The 19290-nt window shown below is 41.9% G+C and overlaps 1 protein-coding gene across 1 annotated transcript in view; it reads left to right on the top strand.

Moving 5' to 3' along the window:
* The window catches only part of FHIP1A (FHF complex subunit HOOK interacting protein 1A), a 108675-nt gene that overhangs the window by 76183 nt on the left and 13202 nt on the right, over nt 1-19290 (top strand). Inside the window, exons 6-11 of the mRNA XM_067551898.1 lie at nt 5247-5414; nt 8825-8904; nt 10712-10899; nt 11445-12488; nt 18587-18765; nt 19048-19186. Coding sequence (XP_067407999.1) covers nt 5247-5414; nt 8825-8904; nt 10712-10899; nt 11445-12488; nt 18587-18765; nt 19048-19186 — 1798 coding nt within the window. The remainder of the gene's footprint in view (nt 1-5246; nt 5415-8824; nt 8905-10711; nt 10900-11444; nt 12489-18586; nt 18766-19047; nt 19187-19290) is intronic.

The following is a 19290-nucleotide window of genomic DNA, read 5'->3' as shown; positions in this document are numbered from 1 at the left end:
CTCAGATATGGACTTTGTGAATAGCAATGACATGGGCTGTAAACACTTGCATTCTCTGGGAAGCATCTTTGATGTTAGAACTGTATATATTATCTGTATGCTATAAAGAAATTGTTATGAATGTCTTCTAGAGAATCAAACCCGATATTTGCACCTAGGATGACATTCTCCAATCTGTGCAAAAGGAGAGAGGCAAATTGGAAGTTAAAGAAAAGAATAAAGGAACTATATTATAGTTAAAATATAGTGTATCGAGGCCTTCAAGCTCTTTCCATACTCCCACTGACTCCAACTAGCTTTCTTACAGTGCCAGTGCGGGAAGATTTTGTGACTCCTCCATCTTTGACCGGATGGATACTCTGTAAGGTCAAAAGTTGTTTTATTTTTCTCAGGGGTAATGGGAAGGAATTTTCCTTGCTAAAAGTCTCCAAAGTCAAAAAGGGAGGGGGATGAATAAAAGTAAAAATGGTTTGGCATAAAGCAGGTATTGAGAGGAATCACCTGACAAATGTAAATGAATACATTCATTTAGATATTGTGACGGCATTGCTGGGCGAGCCCAAAGCTTGTTATGAAATTTCTCCCTCATCTGTAGTCTAGTCTCTATATGTTTGTGTAAACTTTCCCTGCAAGGTGGTGTTCTCCCTCCATAATATACTTCTTTCCCTTTCAATCTGGAAATGCAGATGCTTCATTATGGAGGGAGGTCTATTGTCTTGGTACCCATGTGGATTAGAACAATGTTTCTCTCCAACCAGGGTTAATCTTTGGTATAGCATAAATGATTTTGTTCTTTTATTTTGTTAGATTCTTTTTTCTTGTTCTCTTGGTGTTTACCTGAATACTAATTTGCATTTAATAAAAAGGATTTCCACACTTCCCCAAATCCCTCTCCCAAAGGCATTTAATTGAAGGCAAGGCAACCAGTAGGTAGTCTGCAGAAAATGTAATTAATTTCCTTGTTTTTGATATGTCTTAGGAAAAACTGCTTTGGTGTCAGCCATGTAAATGGACATATGTCCCAGTTTTCAGGCTAATTGTCCTATAATGTTACCTATACGGTACAACATTTCATTTCCCAGGGTTTCCAAAGTAAGTGTGGTTCACACAGGACAGAGACATCAACTGTCATAGCATGAAAGAAAACAAAAGCAAAAAAATGTGAGGTGAAGAACAGATACAGAGCACTGATAAGCCGGCTTGAAAAATCCAGTTGACAATGGATCCTTTTCCCAAGCTGCTGGAGATAGAACTCATGGCATGTAGTTCAGTTCTTTCTGCCAAGCAGCAGCAATCTATATAGTTCATATAAAGACACATATACGTAATTACACATACAAATTATGTTAAAAGAACACTATTAAGGTTGCATAGTCTTGCACTGAAAAATAAAGAAAAGCCAAAATTATTAGTTGCCCCTGCAACTTTAATTTGCCCCCATTTGTGTATGTATTATGATAGTCTTTAATTACAGGAGAATATTCGTTCTTTCGTTCATTCTTTCACAGGATCCCAGCCTCATTCAGTGCACAGGATGGATGTTGCTCACTTAGTGAGCAGACATGCAATATTTTTTCCTCCTTGTTCAACTTGTGGCTCCCAGGCCTACTTTTCTACATGCTATTTAAATCTTGCTGTGAACACAGAACTGCTAATTTACTCATGAGCTTTTCTGTGATGCACATCACCAGAATATGGATTCTTGACAAAAAATGAATTTATTTTCACAACACTGTTGTGAGATAAGGAGGTATTATCCCCATTTTACAGCTCGGGAGCTGACTTACTGCAGATTTACATCTGTTTTAGCAAGTAGACAATCAGGTCCAGAGATTTCAGATGGGTGCATTACATGCCATTCATAGCACAAGGAATAATGAGCTTTTTAACTGGCCCACATACAATATTTATAGGGGTGACAAGCCCTTTTGCCTTGCCTCTCCCACTTTCTCCCTTTCACTAAACTCCATGACACCTTCATCCTGTGTTGTTTACTCTCACACTTTCAAACCTCTTCCCTCCATCCCTGTCACAGTCAAACTCTTTAGTTCCAGGTCAGTTCTTGAAAAATGACAGAGAAGGGTGGAGAGACCACTTAGTTCCATGATATTAGTGTATCCTACAAATAATGTTTCAGCATTGTATGACCCTTGGCACATGTTACATACTGTTATGATTATTAGAGACTTTCTAGATCTTCACAGCTAAATTCTCTGAAGATACTGCACACTCTGGGCATGTTCCAGCCCTGGGCTGCACAGGACTTTCCCTGATATTTGCAGCTCTGGGCTGCTGCTTGCTGTGCTGGGTCCAGGCACCTCAACTGAGAGCAAGGAGACTCTCCTGTGCCCTTAATGCTCCCCTGGAGTTGGTGGAGGAAGGTGCCTAATTCAAATGCAGAGGTGACAAGAACCAGATCTTGGGAAGTAAGGGGAAGAAGTGAGTAGATTGAGACACGGAGCCTGGGGTTGAGCAGGTTGGCATTCGAGAGGTACTGGGAGTTGTGGGGGGAGAGGCTGGGACTGGCTGGGCAAAGGGACTGGGAGCTGTGGGGCAGACTGGAACTATGAACCAGTGGGGCAGGGTAAAGGAGGTGATGGAAGGAGATCGATCTGATAAGGAGTCAGGTTGTGGGGGCAGTACTGGGACTGGCTGGGCAAAGAAACTGTGGAAAGGAGTCAGAGGTGGGGTGGTGGTGGTAAGGGGTGGCACTAATATTGGTCAAGGAGCCCAGGACTGGAGCCAGTGGGAATAGAGAATGTGGCAAGGGAGGGGCAGTGAGAGTGAACAAGGAGCTGGGAGTAGGAAGGATTTGGGAGTGGTAGGGTAAAGGGGAAACTGGGAATGCCTGAGCAAGGGGGCAAAGGAACAGACTGAAGCTACTGAAGCAAACTTCACCATGATGGCCACCACCCCCACCATCTCCTACGTCCCCAGAATCTCCTTTGTCCTAATTATAAGAAATGTTCTGACCAGACCAGGCTAGAGAGAGGGATCCAGATAATGTTGCCACGTCTACCAGCGCCAGCTGAATCCCAGTCACCACTTGGATTGAAATGAAATCAGACTTGATCAGCAACAGTTCCAGCTCCAGTCCATCACAACTCATTTCTCTTTTCTCCAAAAGGACAATTATTAGCATCTTTATTACCATATAAGGGACTCAAACAAGGTTTTTTGTTCTAAAAACTCTCTCAGGCTAAAGGGAAAGGAAACAAAGGATGTTGTTAAAAGAGAGAGCCTCACTTAATACTTTACATTTCAAATGCTTTCACTGTTTTTCCTTCTCTTTGATAAAATGTTAAAAGGATTGTTAACTGTGTGTTTGCCATAGTACTGTGCAGGCTACCAAACCGTGAACCTTATTTAACACGGTTTGATGTTGGACAGTGACTGGGTTATGTTAACAAGTTTGGCCCATATATTCTGTCTACATTAATACAACAGTCCTGTGGAAAGAATATTGTTATCATGTAATCAAAGGCTGTGTCGTAATGCATATGCACAAGGGGCTGAATTAAGGCTGCAGAGGCAATCTTAATTTTGGCATTGTGTAACTATTGAGTGCTTGACTTTCCAATCTTAATCTTCTAACATAATACATGTATAAACTGAATTGTTAGCATCTACATTAGAATATAGGCTCCTTGGTGAAGGAGCTGTGTCCTCATCTGTGTTTGATCATTGCTGAGCATACTTTCCTAGTTCATAAATGATACATTTAACTATTGTGTAGCTGGTTTTACTGACTCTGCAGAAACAGTGAGAATGGCCTGCGGAATACAGGCCGTGGCCATGAATTTTCTCTTTTGTGTTGTATTTTCTCTCTTTTTTTAAAAACATTTTGGTTAAGATTGAGCTTTGTTTAGACTGAGTTTATGGTAACAGACCAAGAAGATGAACTCCTGATTTTTTTTTTTTCTTGGTGAAGGATTATAATGACCAGCTTGCATTAGTACAGCATCTTTTTTTCTAATGAAAAAGACAGTTAGTAGTCCAAACTACCTGAACTATTAACAGAGAGGCAGAGTATGGATAACAGAATAAAGCTTTAAAAAGAGAGTGAATAAACACACTCCACATTTCTACACAGTTCACAAGACTGTACACAAGATTCATGTGTTCTGTCACTAGTGGCAACAAGTTTCTTCTGCAGGTGATCCTAAAAAATGCTTTAAAAGGAATCTGCAACATGACATTACCGTGTATGTAGCTAATATGCAGCATAATGGAACTGGGATTTTATTATTTATAGCATGTTACACAAATGCTGTCTTTCAGAGTACTTTCTAAATCCTCTTTGCTTTTAAGTGACAGCTTTGATTCTTTTTTAATAAAATGGGTCCTTTCATTTATCTAGTTAAGAGTGGTAAACAAAAGATGTTTAATACCCATTTTCTTATAGACAGATTCCTATATGTAAGGGGTTATCTGCGTAAGCTTATTAGGCTCATATGTAGCTATTTTTAAAAAGCTGACTTTGCAGCATCAGTGCATGATGCAGAGGCAGTCTTTGGAATGCTTTGTGCCTTGCCAGCACATACTATCAATAGATGAGCTTAAAAAAACTGCATTAGCAAAGTAAAATGCAGTATCAATTTTGACATATGAATACCAAATAGTTGGGGCTGAAATCTTGTCAGAAAAGTTGTGCCTCAATGTACATTGGGGGGCGAGGGGCGAGGTGATTGAGTTGCTGTTGGAAAACAAGAAGTGGAAAGGTAAAGGAAAAACAATTTGGTGGAAGGATTTTTTTAAAGGTCCCTATATCCTGTTTTGTGTGTTCATTGTTTGCTCTTTAGTATTGTTCATTTCTAGGGGTGTGACATATGCTGGTATTCAGTATAGTCATCTGAATACCTAATAGTTGGCATTACCATTCCCTGAATGCAAATCTGAATAGTAGCAGGAGACTGGAGGGACAGAGCCAGCCCAGTGGTAGAGGGAAGGTGGTAGACATCTCAAGTTACTTGTGAACCAGTGTTGTATTACAGCAGATAGAGGTTTGGGTGGGTTTTTTTGAAGTACTTCCTTTAACTAATCAAATCACTGAAATGAGCATCAAAATACTTTATTTTTGAGTAAGTCAAAGGCTTTCTATTTGACATATTTAAAAGCAAAAAGCACAAAATGTGCTTACTGTAGTGTGTATTAATATGTGTATAGTGTTACTGCAGAAGTCGCACATACTGTAAGCACAGTGGTGGTGTTTGCAAGATGTGCACTTAACATATATTTGCTTCTAGGTGACTGTGGAGGAGGTAATGACTACAACTGCATACCTGGATCTCTTTTTGCGCAGTGTTTCAGAGCCAGCTCTACTCCAGATTTTCTTGCGTTTCATCCTGCTGCACCAGCATGAGAATGTGCACATCCTAGATACGCTCACGAGCCGAATCAACACTCCATTTCAGGCAAGGGAAGCAGAAGGGGAGCACATGTGCTTTTGATGAATTTGGGTTAACAAATTAAGTGGGAGCTTCATCATCATATCTATATTTATTATGGCTCTGTTTAATATTTAACTGTGAATTTCCTTTCGTACCTGACTTTGTGATTTAAACATAATGTTGTTTTGCTGTAATTGTTGTCACTGAGCTGCCATAGTGATGAGCAATTTGTGAGTGTATAAGATAGGTTTACAGATGGCTGAAGGGGACTCTGGGTGACTTCTAGGAGCCTAACGTCTGCCACAAAATTTGAAGGTAAGCTTGGAGTAATTTACCTGCCTCTGGTAGGATTATTTCCACCATGCATACTGCTAAATTATTCCTGCCATACATAACTCATCCCTGAGATGTTATAAAAATATTCAAGAACAATAATTTTGTTGGCCTTATGAAATGGCTCAGAGTGTATGAGTAACAGGCATTTTCAAATAATTTTCACGGAAGAAAAAACTACCCAGCCCCAAAACCATGAGATCATTACACCCACCCCACTTCCAAGTATCCTGAGTTGAGCGCTGTCCGTATATTCAGTTTGTTCTTCAGGAACCAAGTATAAACCTTTTCAGCATGTTTGTTTGTTTACTGGTAATATTGCCTGCTTCTTTGTTATAAGAGCAATTTAGTTTGTTTGTTTAGTTGTCTGTGTGTTTACATGATCATATTTCCCAGTCCCTCTTCTCTGCTGCACATGCATCTTTGGTACTCAGGGTTTATTGCAGGCTAAGGCTCTGATTTTGCACAGTCCCTTGTTAAAATATAGCACATCACAGTAGGTAGCTAGCTGATGAACACACTGTAGTGACAGTATATTCTGTTTGGAAAAGGATGATCTTCTGGTAGAGAGTACATTCATTGCACTCTGCAAGCTACCCTTCTGAACCTTTCTTTGGATGGTACTTATTCCCTGTTGAAACTACTGTGTGGGGAAAATGTAGAGTAACATATGGTATAAGTGCAAGCAGAGCCAGGGAATCAGTATGTGCATTACATTTGAGTATCAGGGACAGCAGCTTGGACCAGAAGTGTGTTTAGGAATGAGAGTGCATGCATATTTGGATATATGTTGATGTTACTGCATTTCAGAGATGGATTAACTCTGAAACTCATAAACAGCTGTGGTAGACAAAAAATGCAAATGTTGTTGTCTCAGCTAATCATAATTACAGACAAAGGAAATGGGTATTGTAAAGAATTCTCCAGCTCTGAGCAACTCAGGATCTTGGCCAAATGGTTCTGTGATACTGGATGAGTTTTCTGCAGTATAGCTTCGCCAAGTGTAAAAGCCAGAATTGCAGCTTTCTGTGGGCTTGCATAGCACAAAAGCTTGCACACTTTATTATTGCTGAAAAGATTTCTTAATAATTGACAGAATTAAATGTACAAGCTGTTTTTGCCACCTATCCACACATATAAAACACCATCCTCTTTGTTTCCTGCTAGAACATTTACATAATTGTTTTTCTTTAATGAAATACAAACAAATAGACCATCTCTGCTTATTCAAATGTATGTTGCTTTCTCATTTTTCTTTAACAGTATTATGACTATAGGAGATGGTTTTCTATAAATGACAGGGTATTTAGTGTAAATAATGTGCCTTCTGTAACATTTAAGGAAGTCATTTTGATTTTCTTTAGCAATCATTATTTTGAACCCTTAAACCACCAAAATTACATTTACTCTCCAGAAATCACAATAAGGAAACAAGGAGAGCTCCTCACCATGCTCTTCCTTTTAACTCCAAAACATCCCACCCCTCTCTCTAATTACTGATCCTTCTTTCTGCCTTTGCAAAGACTTAACCTCCTTCTAACGCTCTTGCAATTCTCCTTCAACCCACCCACTTCTGGGAAGAACCCACTTTCCCTTGAGCAACACAGAGCTCTTCTTCAGGTACAGCTGGCAGTCAAATGCATTCATGTCAGAAGCATTTCCAACACCCGTCTATTAATTGTGCCGAGCAGGAATCAGGTACTGTCCTTTTTCCTTGGACTAATGTTCTTCTATTGGCCCAGCTTAAGGAAACTCATACACTTCTCCACCAAGACAGTGAACATTTTTGAAAGGGTTAAAGCACATGCGTGTAATTTACTGTCAGTTAAGGTAATATTGAAATTCAAGTTCCCAAATCTCCGTTCAGTCTAGTGTAAACTAAAATGGGTACTGCAACATCACAAATAGCTTTCACCCTGACCAACAACCTCAAAACTTTTGACCAGGATAGATAAGCACTTGGCCTCTCCTATACACATAGTGCCAGTCATTCATTTCCAAAAATCATGCTGGTTTCACATGAGGCTTTTCTTAAGGTATGTCTACACTAGAGCTGGAGATGTATCATGCTAGTTGTGATGGAGCTAGTGCATTAAAACTGGAAGTGTGGCTGCATTAGTCTAAGTGATGGGTCAGGCTAGCCACCCCAAGTACATACTTGGCATTTTGAATAGGATTGTACTCAAGGCAGCCAGCCCTGATGCTGCTCATGCTGCCACAGCTATATTTTTATTTTTAGCACACCAGCTTGATCAGAGCTAGTGCACGTACATCTGCTTGAGCTGGAATTTACACCTTCTAGCTCTAGTGTAGACAGACATAACCTTAGCTGGTGAGATAACTCAACTCTTTTCAGCAAAGGCATTCAGCTGGGTCAGACTACGTGTGTCAGAGGTAAAAGCCAGGGCTTTATCCACTGAGTTGTCCAGAGTCCCTTTGTTGCTGAAACCAATTTAAATTAAATGATCTAAATTAGCAAAATTCCTTTGAAAGGTGTGCTCTTTGTGTCACTTTTCAGTTCTTGCATAAATTAATGGCAGCACCATTGTAATGACTGAATGCTTTTCTCTTTCAGCTTCTTAAAAGCCAATTTTTGTTGTGTGTATTTTATAAACAAAATATATATTTTGCTGTATGTATAACTCCAGGCATTTAATAAAATCCTACCAGGGTGCTGACAGAATGAAATCAGCATACTTTCAGGTCTGGTTTACACAGCCAGCATCGTTGATGGGAGATATGCAAACTGTGTACTGAAACTCCCGTCGACTTACTAACATTCCCTTACCACTGCACTGCATTGACTGGAAATGCCCTCTGGTCAGTGCAGTGTTACTCTTTTCAGGGCGATGGATTTAATGCGTCGGCAGGAGATCACTTCTGGGATTGATTGTGCGGGTCTCCACTGCCCACTGAATTGATCCCGTTGCATCAATCCGTGGAGCCCAAGGCAGCCCTGGCAGTGTAGACATATGCTCAGTCTCTGATAAAACACTAAATTCAGGCTGTGCTTTCTGTAATGCAGAATTAATTTTACCTTATGGAAAGGAGGAAAGTTACAATTGCCAGATCAAAAATTGTCTCTGTTTATCCTTTCCCAGCTCTGTGTGATATCTTTGGCATTGTTTCGAACACTCATTGGCTTACATTGTGAAGATGTGATGTTACAGCTAGTTTTAAGGTAAAATTCAAACTCCTTTTTCCATTCTAATTCTCCAATAAAAAGTCTCTGGATGCACAGCTAGACAGGACCTCTTAAAGGGAACAAGCAAACAACTTTAGTGATAAGAACATTTATGTTTCTGACACAAATATACCAAACCAAGAGAGGGACAGTTTATATCCTACAGTGCCTAGGCACAATGGGAGACCCTGCTTTTCACATGTTCTGTTGTTGTAATTTATTTGTAGAAAGGTGAAGGAAGAGAACCAGGGATATATTTACCACCTCTAAACATTCCCTGGTTCTAAACTCATAATATTTTTTCTCTTCTGAACATTTTTTCTCATGAATTATAGTTTGCTAAACACACTATGAAGTAGGGCTGTATTTACTTCTCTGCAGAGAAACCTTTTTTACTTCCCCTCCCCGCTTGCCCAGGAATTTCTCAAATAAATTCCTAATCAGTTGTACTTAGGGTTGTAGGTAGGGTGACCAAATGTCTCGATAGGGGCACTTCCGATATTCGGGACTTTGTATAATATAGGTACCTATCACTCCCCCCCTTCCCCCTCCAATTCTGATTTTTTCACACTTGCTGTCTGGCACCCTCATGGTAGGACATGCTGCATTAATTGTGCAATATTCTGGGTTAGTTGATCTTCTGTTTTTAACTGAGCATTTCTTGAGTTATGTCAGAACTCTTAACTTTTTACATTTTATTTTATTTTATTCTAGCTGAATGGCTTTATTCTTTTTATGTAGTTATTTTAACAAGTGTGGCTGGCATATCTGTCAAAATTAGATTAGATTGGATCAAATCAAGTCACTGGTAACTAATCTTGGCTGTATTAACAGTGACTCAATCAGATCATTAACTCAATGGGAAATTCAGGTGTGTTACTTGTCTCTCTTTGTGTGTCTTCCCCTCTCTTCAATACAAGTTACACTGGGATCCCATCCAGTCCTGCTGGTGTATCTGGACACATTAGTAAGGACTGGATCAGGTCCTGGTTTTAAACTCTCTGGGGGAACTCAGAGTTGGTAGGATTCCTGCACTGACTTCAGCAGAGATGAATGCTACATTTATTTTTGTATTGTGTTGTTTATCTGGGGAGTCACTTCTTATTAAACACTGATTTACTTTAGTTGAGTTAAAATGATTTTAAATGGCAAAACACCAATCTAGTTAACCCCTAAATCATGCTAAGAAACAGAACGTATATGCTACTTCTCCTCCTCATCCCTCCATCATCTCTCCTCTGCCCATGAGTTTTTTCTGTTTATTCTTCCCAACAAAATTCTGACCCAACTGGACTTCTCACCTGGTTGCTGGTCCATTTCCTGACATGCATTGGCTCAGAGCCAGCACATACATGCAAGTTTTCTATGGACTGGGCTCTCCAGATCTACCTCCCTAATTCATCCTGAATAGATCCAGACAAAACTGGCATCCTCTGACATGTGCCTATCCTATTCCACTACCTCTGCCCCGTCCATATTTAGGACAATGCTCTGACACAACCGAAAGGCCCATTCTCCTGGTCTAGTGGTTTCCCGCAACTACTCCCTTAGGCAGTTCCTCCCAAGAGCTCCTGTCCTTCCCTTCCTTCTCTAGTCTGGAGCCCAGTGTAACTCATCAGACTCCACACCTACCCCAGAAAGCTGCCACATTCAATGTTCTTAGGGAGATGACTGTAATTTGGCTGATTTGTGTTTTTTAATCTGAGCAAGGGGGAAGATGAGAGAGAATTTTCCACACAGCTACTCTCCTTAAGATGCAAGGAATGTTGTTGTGGGTATATAATGGTTGGCTTTGTTATTTCAGATATCTGATCCCATGTAATCACATGATGTTGAGTCAAAGATGGGCTGTGAGGGAGAGAGACTGTTACTCAGTATCTGCTGCTAAACTGCTTGCTTTGACCCCAGTCTGCTGTGCTAGTGGGATTACTCTGAGTCTTGAAAAACAAGCAAAAGATTACATCCTATGGACAAAGGCCATGCCCAGTGCAGGTAAACATTGGGTGTGCACTGTACTGTGAAGGGATGGAGTATGAACTGGGTTTGGTTTGAAATATCCTCAGCCTAGAGAAAGTGAATATAATTAATAGCAAAAAGTACATTTACTATTCAGATTTCACAAACAGTATGTAATTAGTCTGGATTGGAGAGGGCTGGCATTTAAATTACTCCCATATGACAGCCCTATCAAATCTTTATTTTAAAGAATATCTACGTTGGATGTACATTCACAAAAACATGTGCAAAGACATGGCTACGTCTTGTGCTACTGGAAGGGCCGTGTGATCTGACAGATCAAGCTCCAGGCTAATCTCTCAGAATTCCTGAATTCTAATGCTGACACTAGATTAGAAACAAAGCCACAAGCAGCCATGGGCAAATCTCTTAACCTCTGTGCCTTGGTTATCCTGCACCTTTGGGTGCTTGAGGTAAAAGAATCTTCCTGCCTTTCTTAGTGCTTGCCTTGGATGACTGTAGGGACTTCAGTTTGATTTTTTTTAAATCATATTGTGAATACTCTTCTTGTTTTGTCTCAGGTTCTTGCATAGGTTTTTGCAATTCCATGTGCATTGTGAAATATGGAAGAGCTGTGGATATCAGTTATCTGCAGTACCTGTGGGAAGCTGAAGCTATCATTCTCCACTGCATGAAAGACTGCCGGGTTTGGTCTGCTCCATATGATGGGGAAGACCCTGACCCAGACACCTTTATCCAAACACTGGCTGAGGAGAACAGTAAAAATGTGGAGCACCCCATGTTCCGACTTGAACAGAGAACCATCAGTAACCGTAGCTCCTCTCAAATGACTCCACTGGGAGAGAAGATACAGCTGGAGCTGGAATGGGATGACAGCTATGACACAGGGATTTCTCCTGGGTCTGATGTGAGCTCACCCCAGCCTTACGATGATCTAGGAAGTGTACAGACACAACTGCCTGCAGAACCACCAAAGCACATTCAAGAGATGAAGAAGAATGCAATCATACTTATCAAAGGGTCTTACATAGAGGAATCAGATTTTCAGGATGATGTCATGGTTTACAGGTTATGTGCCCAAAAAGATGCTCAGAACGATGACCACTCCAAGGAGGAAACTTTAAGTACAGCAGCTGAATCTCAAAACACAGTTCAAAGCCAGCCCATTAATAGGTCTTGGAAAAACTCACATTCAGACACAGAGTTTAAGGAACACAATAGAAAAAATTCAGACTTGACACAGGATGTAACAAAGGAACAAATAAACCAGAAAGTTGTTGAAACAGACCCACAGCCAGACTTGGAGCTGAAACTTTCTGCTCCAGAAGAAGATCATAACTCAAATGTAAGGCTGCTCAGCCCAGATAGTGAGGAATTCATTGCACAATATGACAAAATTATTGAAGAACTGGATTCTAACACTACAGAGTTGGAGGAGCAGAAATTGCTTACACCTGATCCTGTATCACTAGTGGAAGAGGAGGAGGATGTTGAAAATTTTTCAGTGGACACCCCCTCTGCAGAAACTATACTGTCTCCATTTGGGCCAAAAGAGGATACGTTTTCCAACCATTCTGTAAGAAGCCAGAATGCCCCATTTACAGGTGAAATTTTCTCATTAATTAAATTCTTTTTGATGTTGTTTATCATGTTTGTTACTGTTTATCAGTGCTGACCAAGAATAGGACTCAAGTGTAATAGCCAGTGTACAAACATAGAGTAAGAGACAGTCCCTGTTAGGACCCCCTCCCCAGTCCTTTCAGTTCTTAGTTCGCTGACAGAAGCAGAAGTCCAGAGTCCAGCAGCAGGCAATACGACAGGTTTATTGGGATCTTTTCAAGCAAGCATCCATTAGGATCCTCCAGTCCTTTACACCAATTAATCTTCCCCCACTTCCTGTTTTACCTCAGTTTTTAGAATGTATCTTAACCAAACATTTCTTTAACAATATTAGAAGATAATTCTTTAACCAATCCTAACATAGTGTAACATAATTCTTTAACCAGTCATAACTGATCACACTTAGTTATGCAACAGACAGAAGCAGTCAAAGAACCAGACAGAAATCATTCAAATAGATAATAGAGAATTGGGTACCATAAAGACAAAACAAGGAGTGTAGATTTTACAACCACAACTGTTGATAAGTAATTCTTTTGCCAGACAGAATGCTATCAAACCAAGTTTCCTTTAAACATTCTAGGATCTTTTCTTTATCTGGAGGTGTTAGACTGGATCACCGTCTTAACAGCCTGGTATTAGATGTTATGTTGGAATGTGTGTATGTGACTGTATGCTTCCCAGCTTATGGCCGCCACTCCTGCATATGAGCCAAAGTACAAGATCTCAGACTGTCACAGTGACAGAAGGCCTGTGGTTTTGATTCTTTGTTTTATACCCCTATAACTAGCTAAATGGTAAGGATATACTTACAAAACATGGGCCTTTACAGGCAGGCCTGAATATCTGTATTCTATACACTAACAAGGAGTTTACAATCTAAATGGATTAGACAGGAAAAGGGTAGGGGAAAGAGGTAGAATATGCACAAGCAGAGTGAATAATGATGGTTTGTTTTAAAAATCCTTTTAGTGGGGTCCTGTTAGAACAGGGGTCGGCGACCTTTGTGAAGGGGCGTGCCAAGTTTTCCCTCCACCCCCCTCCCACTGCCCTGGCCAGTGACTTATCGGGTGTTCAGTGGGGGAGAATGTCTGTGGGCCTGTTTCCTGGTCCCTCCCCCCCTGCTGCGGGGGTGGTGGGGAGTAGAAGTGAGGGGGGGAATGCTGCTTGGCCCCTGCGCTCCCGAGGTCCCTGGAAGAGGGGAATGGCCACCGTGCAGCCCTGCCTGGGGCCGGGAGTGGCATGGCTACGGCCAACAGGGCACTGCTGAGCCCTGGCCTACTTGGGAGAGGGGCAGGGCTGGAAGTGGGGGAAATGGCTGCCGCGCGGCTCTCAGATGCCGCTCAAAATCATCGCGCATGCCACCTTTGACACGTGTGCCACAGGTTGCCACTCCTGGATTAGAAGGAGATTAGCTACGTGGAAATAGAAAGGAGAGGAGAGGCTAAAAGGGTGTTGGTGTCCGCAAGAGAGTTTGGAGCAAACAGTCAATCAGCAGAGGGGAGAGGTGTTAACCAATATGGGGTGACATGAATAACAGTAACCTCTCATGGTACTTTTAAATTAATGTTATTTACTTTGTACAATGTAATTATGCAATTAAAGCTATGGTGCTGTTCATGGGATGAAGATTTTGACCTTTACATTTGTTTAGTTTAGTTATAAAAATTTAGAACAAGACCAAGACCAATACCAAACAACTGTTATAACCAGATCATTCCAGGGAACCATCCCGCAATTGTGCATGGATGGACTATGTGACCTAATACAATGAGTACACTTAAAATGTCCCATTTCGAGAACTGCTTTGCTACCTATACAGCAGCATATGCAACATAAGAGAAAAATGATAGAAATGCTGCTCAGCCAACCCTTTGCTGCTATTTCACTTTTGTGCACCAGGTGGCAGCAATTTCTGCACACACCTCTCTGCAAGCAGGTCTAGGCATCTTGTTTTTCAAATGCCAGTGGCACTCTCCCCATTGTGTTTTTCTCTTGTGTCAGGCATCCAGTGAAATTTGGCCACAGGATTATATCTAAATCATTTGGGAGGACATAATGTATTCAGACATGCTTACCCACTGCCAGGGCTTTTAAGGGATTTGAGGGATACATTAATTTTTTAGCCATTAAAATGCAGCCTTTGAAATGTGGCCGGCTGGCAGGCTTGGTATGAAGTCTTTAAGTATTTGAGGGAGGCAACTTGGTTTTCAAGTGCATTTACCACTATTGCTGTGATGAGTTCTCTGTACCAGGCACTCTAAAACTCCCCTCATGACCCCAGGTCACATTTAGCTGTCAGTCCCGTCAAGCAGTTCAGATACTTCGGCTGCATCCCTTTCTGTCTGTCAAGTCCCCTTCTTCCCTTTCACTTCCTTTCAAACAAAGCTTTGCTACTTGGGCCTCCACTCCCCCATACCGCTCCCAAGCCATGTTTCTCTCTTTGTCTCTTCACTCTACTTCAAATGGTTTGCTATCTAACTGGTGATGAGTGGGGAAGATATTGGTAAAGTTGACTTTGCAGTGGGGGTTACACTATCATGCAAACAAATAACATTTCGGCCATCTGTATGTTACTACACAAAAATAGTGTTTTGCATATAATTTGGATCCAGTATTACATTATATGTAGATCTAGGGTAGGACTTGACTGTGTCAACTTAGTGTTATGGGGCACTGTTACAGGAAGGAGCTTTGTTCTACTGAATCAAACATCCAAACCAAGTCTCCCACCACCAGTAAATTCCACCAGTGTGTAGACATGCTGCTCTACTATATGACTTGTACCTAAATAAAGACACTGTCATGTGGATGTGGCACTGATGTAGGACTCTTTGTTTAGAAAAAGGTGGCTGTTCCTTTAGTATTTATCTGCAGTATAAGATCATTAAACACAATCCTCCCTCTCTCCCACCCTTCATGCCACCCAAAGAAGGACAAAGTCAGCACTTCAGTAATAGGAATATAATGTGGCAAATGAACTTTTATTATGGGAAGGTCACCACTGAGCTTTACCTCCATATGTATGCATTGGACCAGATGTAAAATAATTAATTTTGTTCTAATTTTGTTCATGTATAAGCTTTTGAAGCTTATAAACACCTGCTGAGCTGCTCTGATTGTTGCTCTAATAAGGTTCTGCTGGGCCTTTTCTTTTTCCCTCTCTGTTCCTATGACTGAGACCTTTTATGTATTCAGGTAAAATCTCATGAGACAGTTCTCAGTTTTTGCTGTGAGTGCCTGACTTCGGCCTTCCACGGCTCAGATCTCAAGGCTGACTTGGAATAGTTAGCCAGCCTTGATCCAAACCCTTCTGTTGGACCCTCTTGCACAGCTGCCTCCATTGCACTGGGGCTGGGTAGGCGGGGAGCGTTCCGTGAGTAGATTGAGAATGCTGCCATGAATGGGGGAGAAGAGGAAGGGCAGGATGATCAGATAGTGCAGGCAATGTTGGGTAAGGACTTTTTATGTATCCCTGGCAGTGTTGGATGAAGGCTCTTTATATATCTCGGCAAAATACTGCAAGGCACCTGCAATGGTGGGAATGCAAATGTAGACAGGGTCCCAATTAGTCACTGGTGTTTTAACCATCTGTGAGGGGACTCAGCTTTCTCTCTTGTCCTTGGGCTGCATACAAATACACTGGTTGCTGAGGTGTGAATCTACCCTCCCACCCCCACTAGCTTGCCACACACTAACTGTCTTTGTGGACCCTGCTGACGTGCATTAATAATTCATTAGTGTACTTTGATCTACTCTGCTTTTAAAGGGGATAGAGTCACACCCCAGCTTGCTGCAAGCCAAATGTTTACATAGACCAGGGGTTGCCAACCTGTGGCACGCGTGCCGAAGGTGGGACATGCGATGATTTTGAGTGGCACACTGCACTGCTCCCAGCCCCAAGCAGGGCCGCGCGGTGGCCGCTTCCCCCTTCTGGACCCTCTCCTCTCCCAAGTGGGCCGGGGCCCAGGGGTGTCCTGTTGGCTGGAGCCACGCCGCTTCCTCCTTCTGGGAACCCCGTGCACACAGGTGTCAGGCATCCTTCCCCCCAGCCACCCCCACAGGGGGAAGGAGGAGATCATGAAATGGGCTTGCAGACACTCCTCCCACCCCCCGCTGCCGCCGAACACCTGGTAAGTCACTGGCCAGGGTGCTGGGCCCACCGCACGTGGGAGAGGGGCAGGGGGAAAAGACTTGGCACGCCCATCCCAAAGGTTGCCGACCCCCTGACAGACATTTCAGCTCAGATCCCACTGTCCTCAAATTCTTATGTCATGGTCCCCCTGAGCTTTGTAGCAGGACGCTAGGGAGTCGAGTCTTTCTCTAGCAGAGGACTGCAGGAGGGAAGCACATCCAGGCTATGGGGGTTTCCCCCAGTAGTCTCATCACAGACTTTATGGCATTTGTGGTCTTGATCCTTGGACAGCTTCCTGCCAGTTTGCTGCTGACACAGAGCAGTGCTTCTCTGGCAGCAACTCCCCCTCCCTTCCCCCCCCCGCTTCTGCCAGGGATACAACTTCTTATTGCAACGGTGGCTGGTCAACCAATTGGCCATGGCTGGGGAGCTGGCTCCTCTGTCCCTTAACCCTGCGTTTTAACCACTATGTCGTGAATTAGGGTTGGGTGACATGGTAGTTAAAAAGCCAATGATCAGCTGGAGCCTAGTCTACACTAGTACTTCCACTTGTGCACTCCACAGTGGAGCTGTACCGATAGCAGTGGGATGCGTTTCAGAAGAGAGCTAGTGTAGACCCAGCCATATTGTGCATATTGTAGCAGTAGTTCTGAAACAAAATGGGCTTTGGTCCTCAGTGGTGCCCTGCGCCTGCTGGGTGGAGCTGCAAAGTAGCCATTTGTGCTTTGGCTCCTTGATTGTTGAGCTGCCCAGGGATTCCTTTGGCCTCCACCATAGTTTAGAGCAGCTCCACAGGGTTGCTGTAAACTGCAGCCAGCTATCCAGGACCTTGAAGGAGGTTGTTTGCCAGCAAGAGTTTGCTAGAGTACAGTTACCCCAGTTACATTCTTTACCTCAGGCATGCTTTTTATGCCAAGGGCCATGATGGAAGTAGCATAGAAATTGGCTAAGCTGGCTCTGTGCCACCTAGGTATTCACCCATGTCAAGAATCCCCATATGGAGAGTTTGCTGGCTTTCTAGTACTCTGATACTGTGGGAGTGGTGCAGAGCAGCCAGAACTGGACTAAGGATTGAACATAAGACTTTATGATCAAGTAACTTCTATAGACTGTTTTTATGTTTGCCTCTTTACTGTCTCAAGCTACACACTTGCTTTATCATCTAGCAGTATGTACTAAAACCCATTTTCATTTTCTTAACTCATTTTCACATTGGCAAAATCTTTGCCAGTGTCATGATGAAAGTTATGTACTTTCATCATAAATAGTTCTGTATTTTAAAATGAATACACAAACCAACACTATTATTTGGTGGTGACATTTATCTATTAAAGCCCACATCTATCAATAACCTATTTTTATGACTTTCCCACTTTGTGTGAATTTTTGCAGTGCAGAAAATGTTTGTGTTGTGATATGAATTAGTCCAGGGTTTGGGTTTTTATGTTTTAAAGCAGCATTTTTATAGTTCTACTAAAATATCCACATGTATTATGATAATGTGAGAAACCTACCCATAATTTACTCTGTCCAGTCGTTCTGTAGAATTTAGTTAGAATGGTAATCAGATGCCTGATCCTGCTTGGTCTGAAATCTTTGGCAGGACTCCAAGTAACTTCAGTGGGAGTAGATCTATAGAACATAACATACTGGACTAAATCTTTATTGGCACATATGATGCAGAATACTTATGCATGCTTAATATACTTTTAATGTCAACTGATTGGCTAACCAGTCTGTTCATGATAGAGTTAACAAGAGATTAAATATATTCAAAACTACATCTTCTGTCTGTTCAGACCTGGCTTTTTTCCTGCTGGCTTTTAGTTAGTGTGTGGGAAGTCTGATTTAGTCAGCTATGGAGATTTAAATTATTTTTCAAATGCTTATTCCCCTGATTTTAGGATTATTTTTTAAATAACATTGGTTCCTTTGTTTTTCCTGTAGGGCCATTTATCAGTGTAGTGCTGTCAAAGCTGGAGAATATGTTGGAGAATTCCTTGCATGTTAACTTGCTGCTCATTGGGATTATTACTCAACTGGCCAGTTACCCACAACCTCTCCTTCGTTCCTTTCTGCTCAACACCAACATTGTATTTCAGCCAAGTGTACGGTCATTATATCAGGTACTTCATCAATGATTCATTTCATGCTCACTGCAAATTCTGCTATTAATTCTAGTGCCATGTTTACCTGTTTTTCAGCTTGTTGCTGAGCATTTGCTTTCCCCTACCTGTTTGAGGACCTGTCCTGTTTAATTTGATGTTTTAAGTGTGCCAATACAAGGAGGTGGACGCTAACTTCCCAACTGGCATTGTAACAGTCTCTAATTTGGAAAGAGAGAGACTGAGGTTTCAGGCCATAACTGCACAGGAAGTATTAAAAATTTTCCATTTTTATTTTGGCAGGTGCTGGCATCTGTGAAAAATAAAATCGAGCAGTTTGCTTCCATCCAAAAAGATTTTCCAGGTCTTCTTATACAGGCCCAGCAGTACTTGCTTTTCCGAGCAGACATGTCTGATATGGCTCCAGAGTTACTGACCAAAGGTAAACATCAACCACTTTCACAGTGATGTATAATCTAAAACAATGACTTGCTGGTTGTCTGCCCTATGTCCCACAGTAAGATAAAACAAGAGGAGGGCATTATG

This window comes from Emydura macquarii, unplaced genomic scaffold (genome assembly GCF_026122565.2).
Source record: "Emydura macquarii macquarii isolate MOO-44397 ecotype Brisbane River unplaced genomic scaffold, CSIRO-AGI_Emac_v2 contig_1363, whole genome shotgun sequence".
Taxonomy (NCBI): Eukaryota; Metazoa; Chordata; order Testudines; family Chelidae; genus Emydura; species Emydura macquarii.
This window is presented reverse-complemented; position numbering and strand designations above follow the sequence as displayed.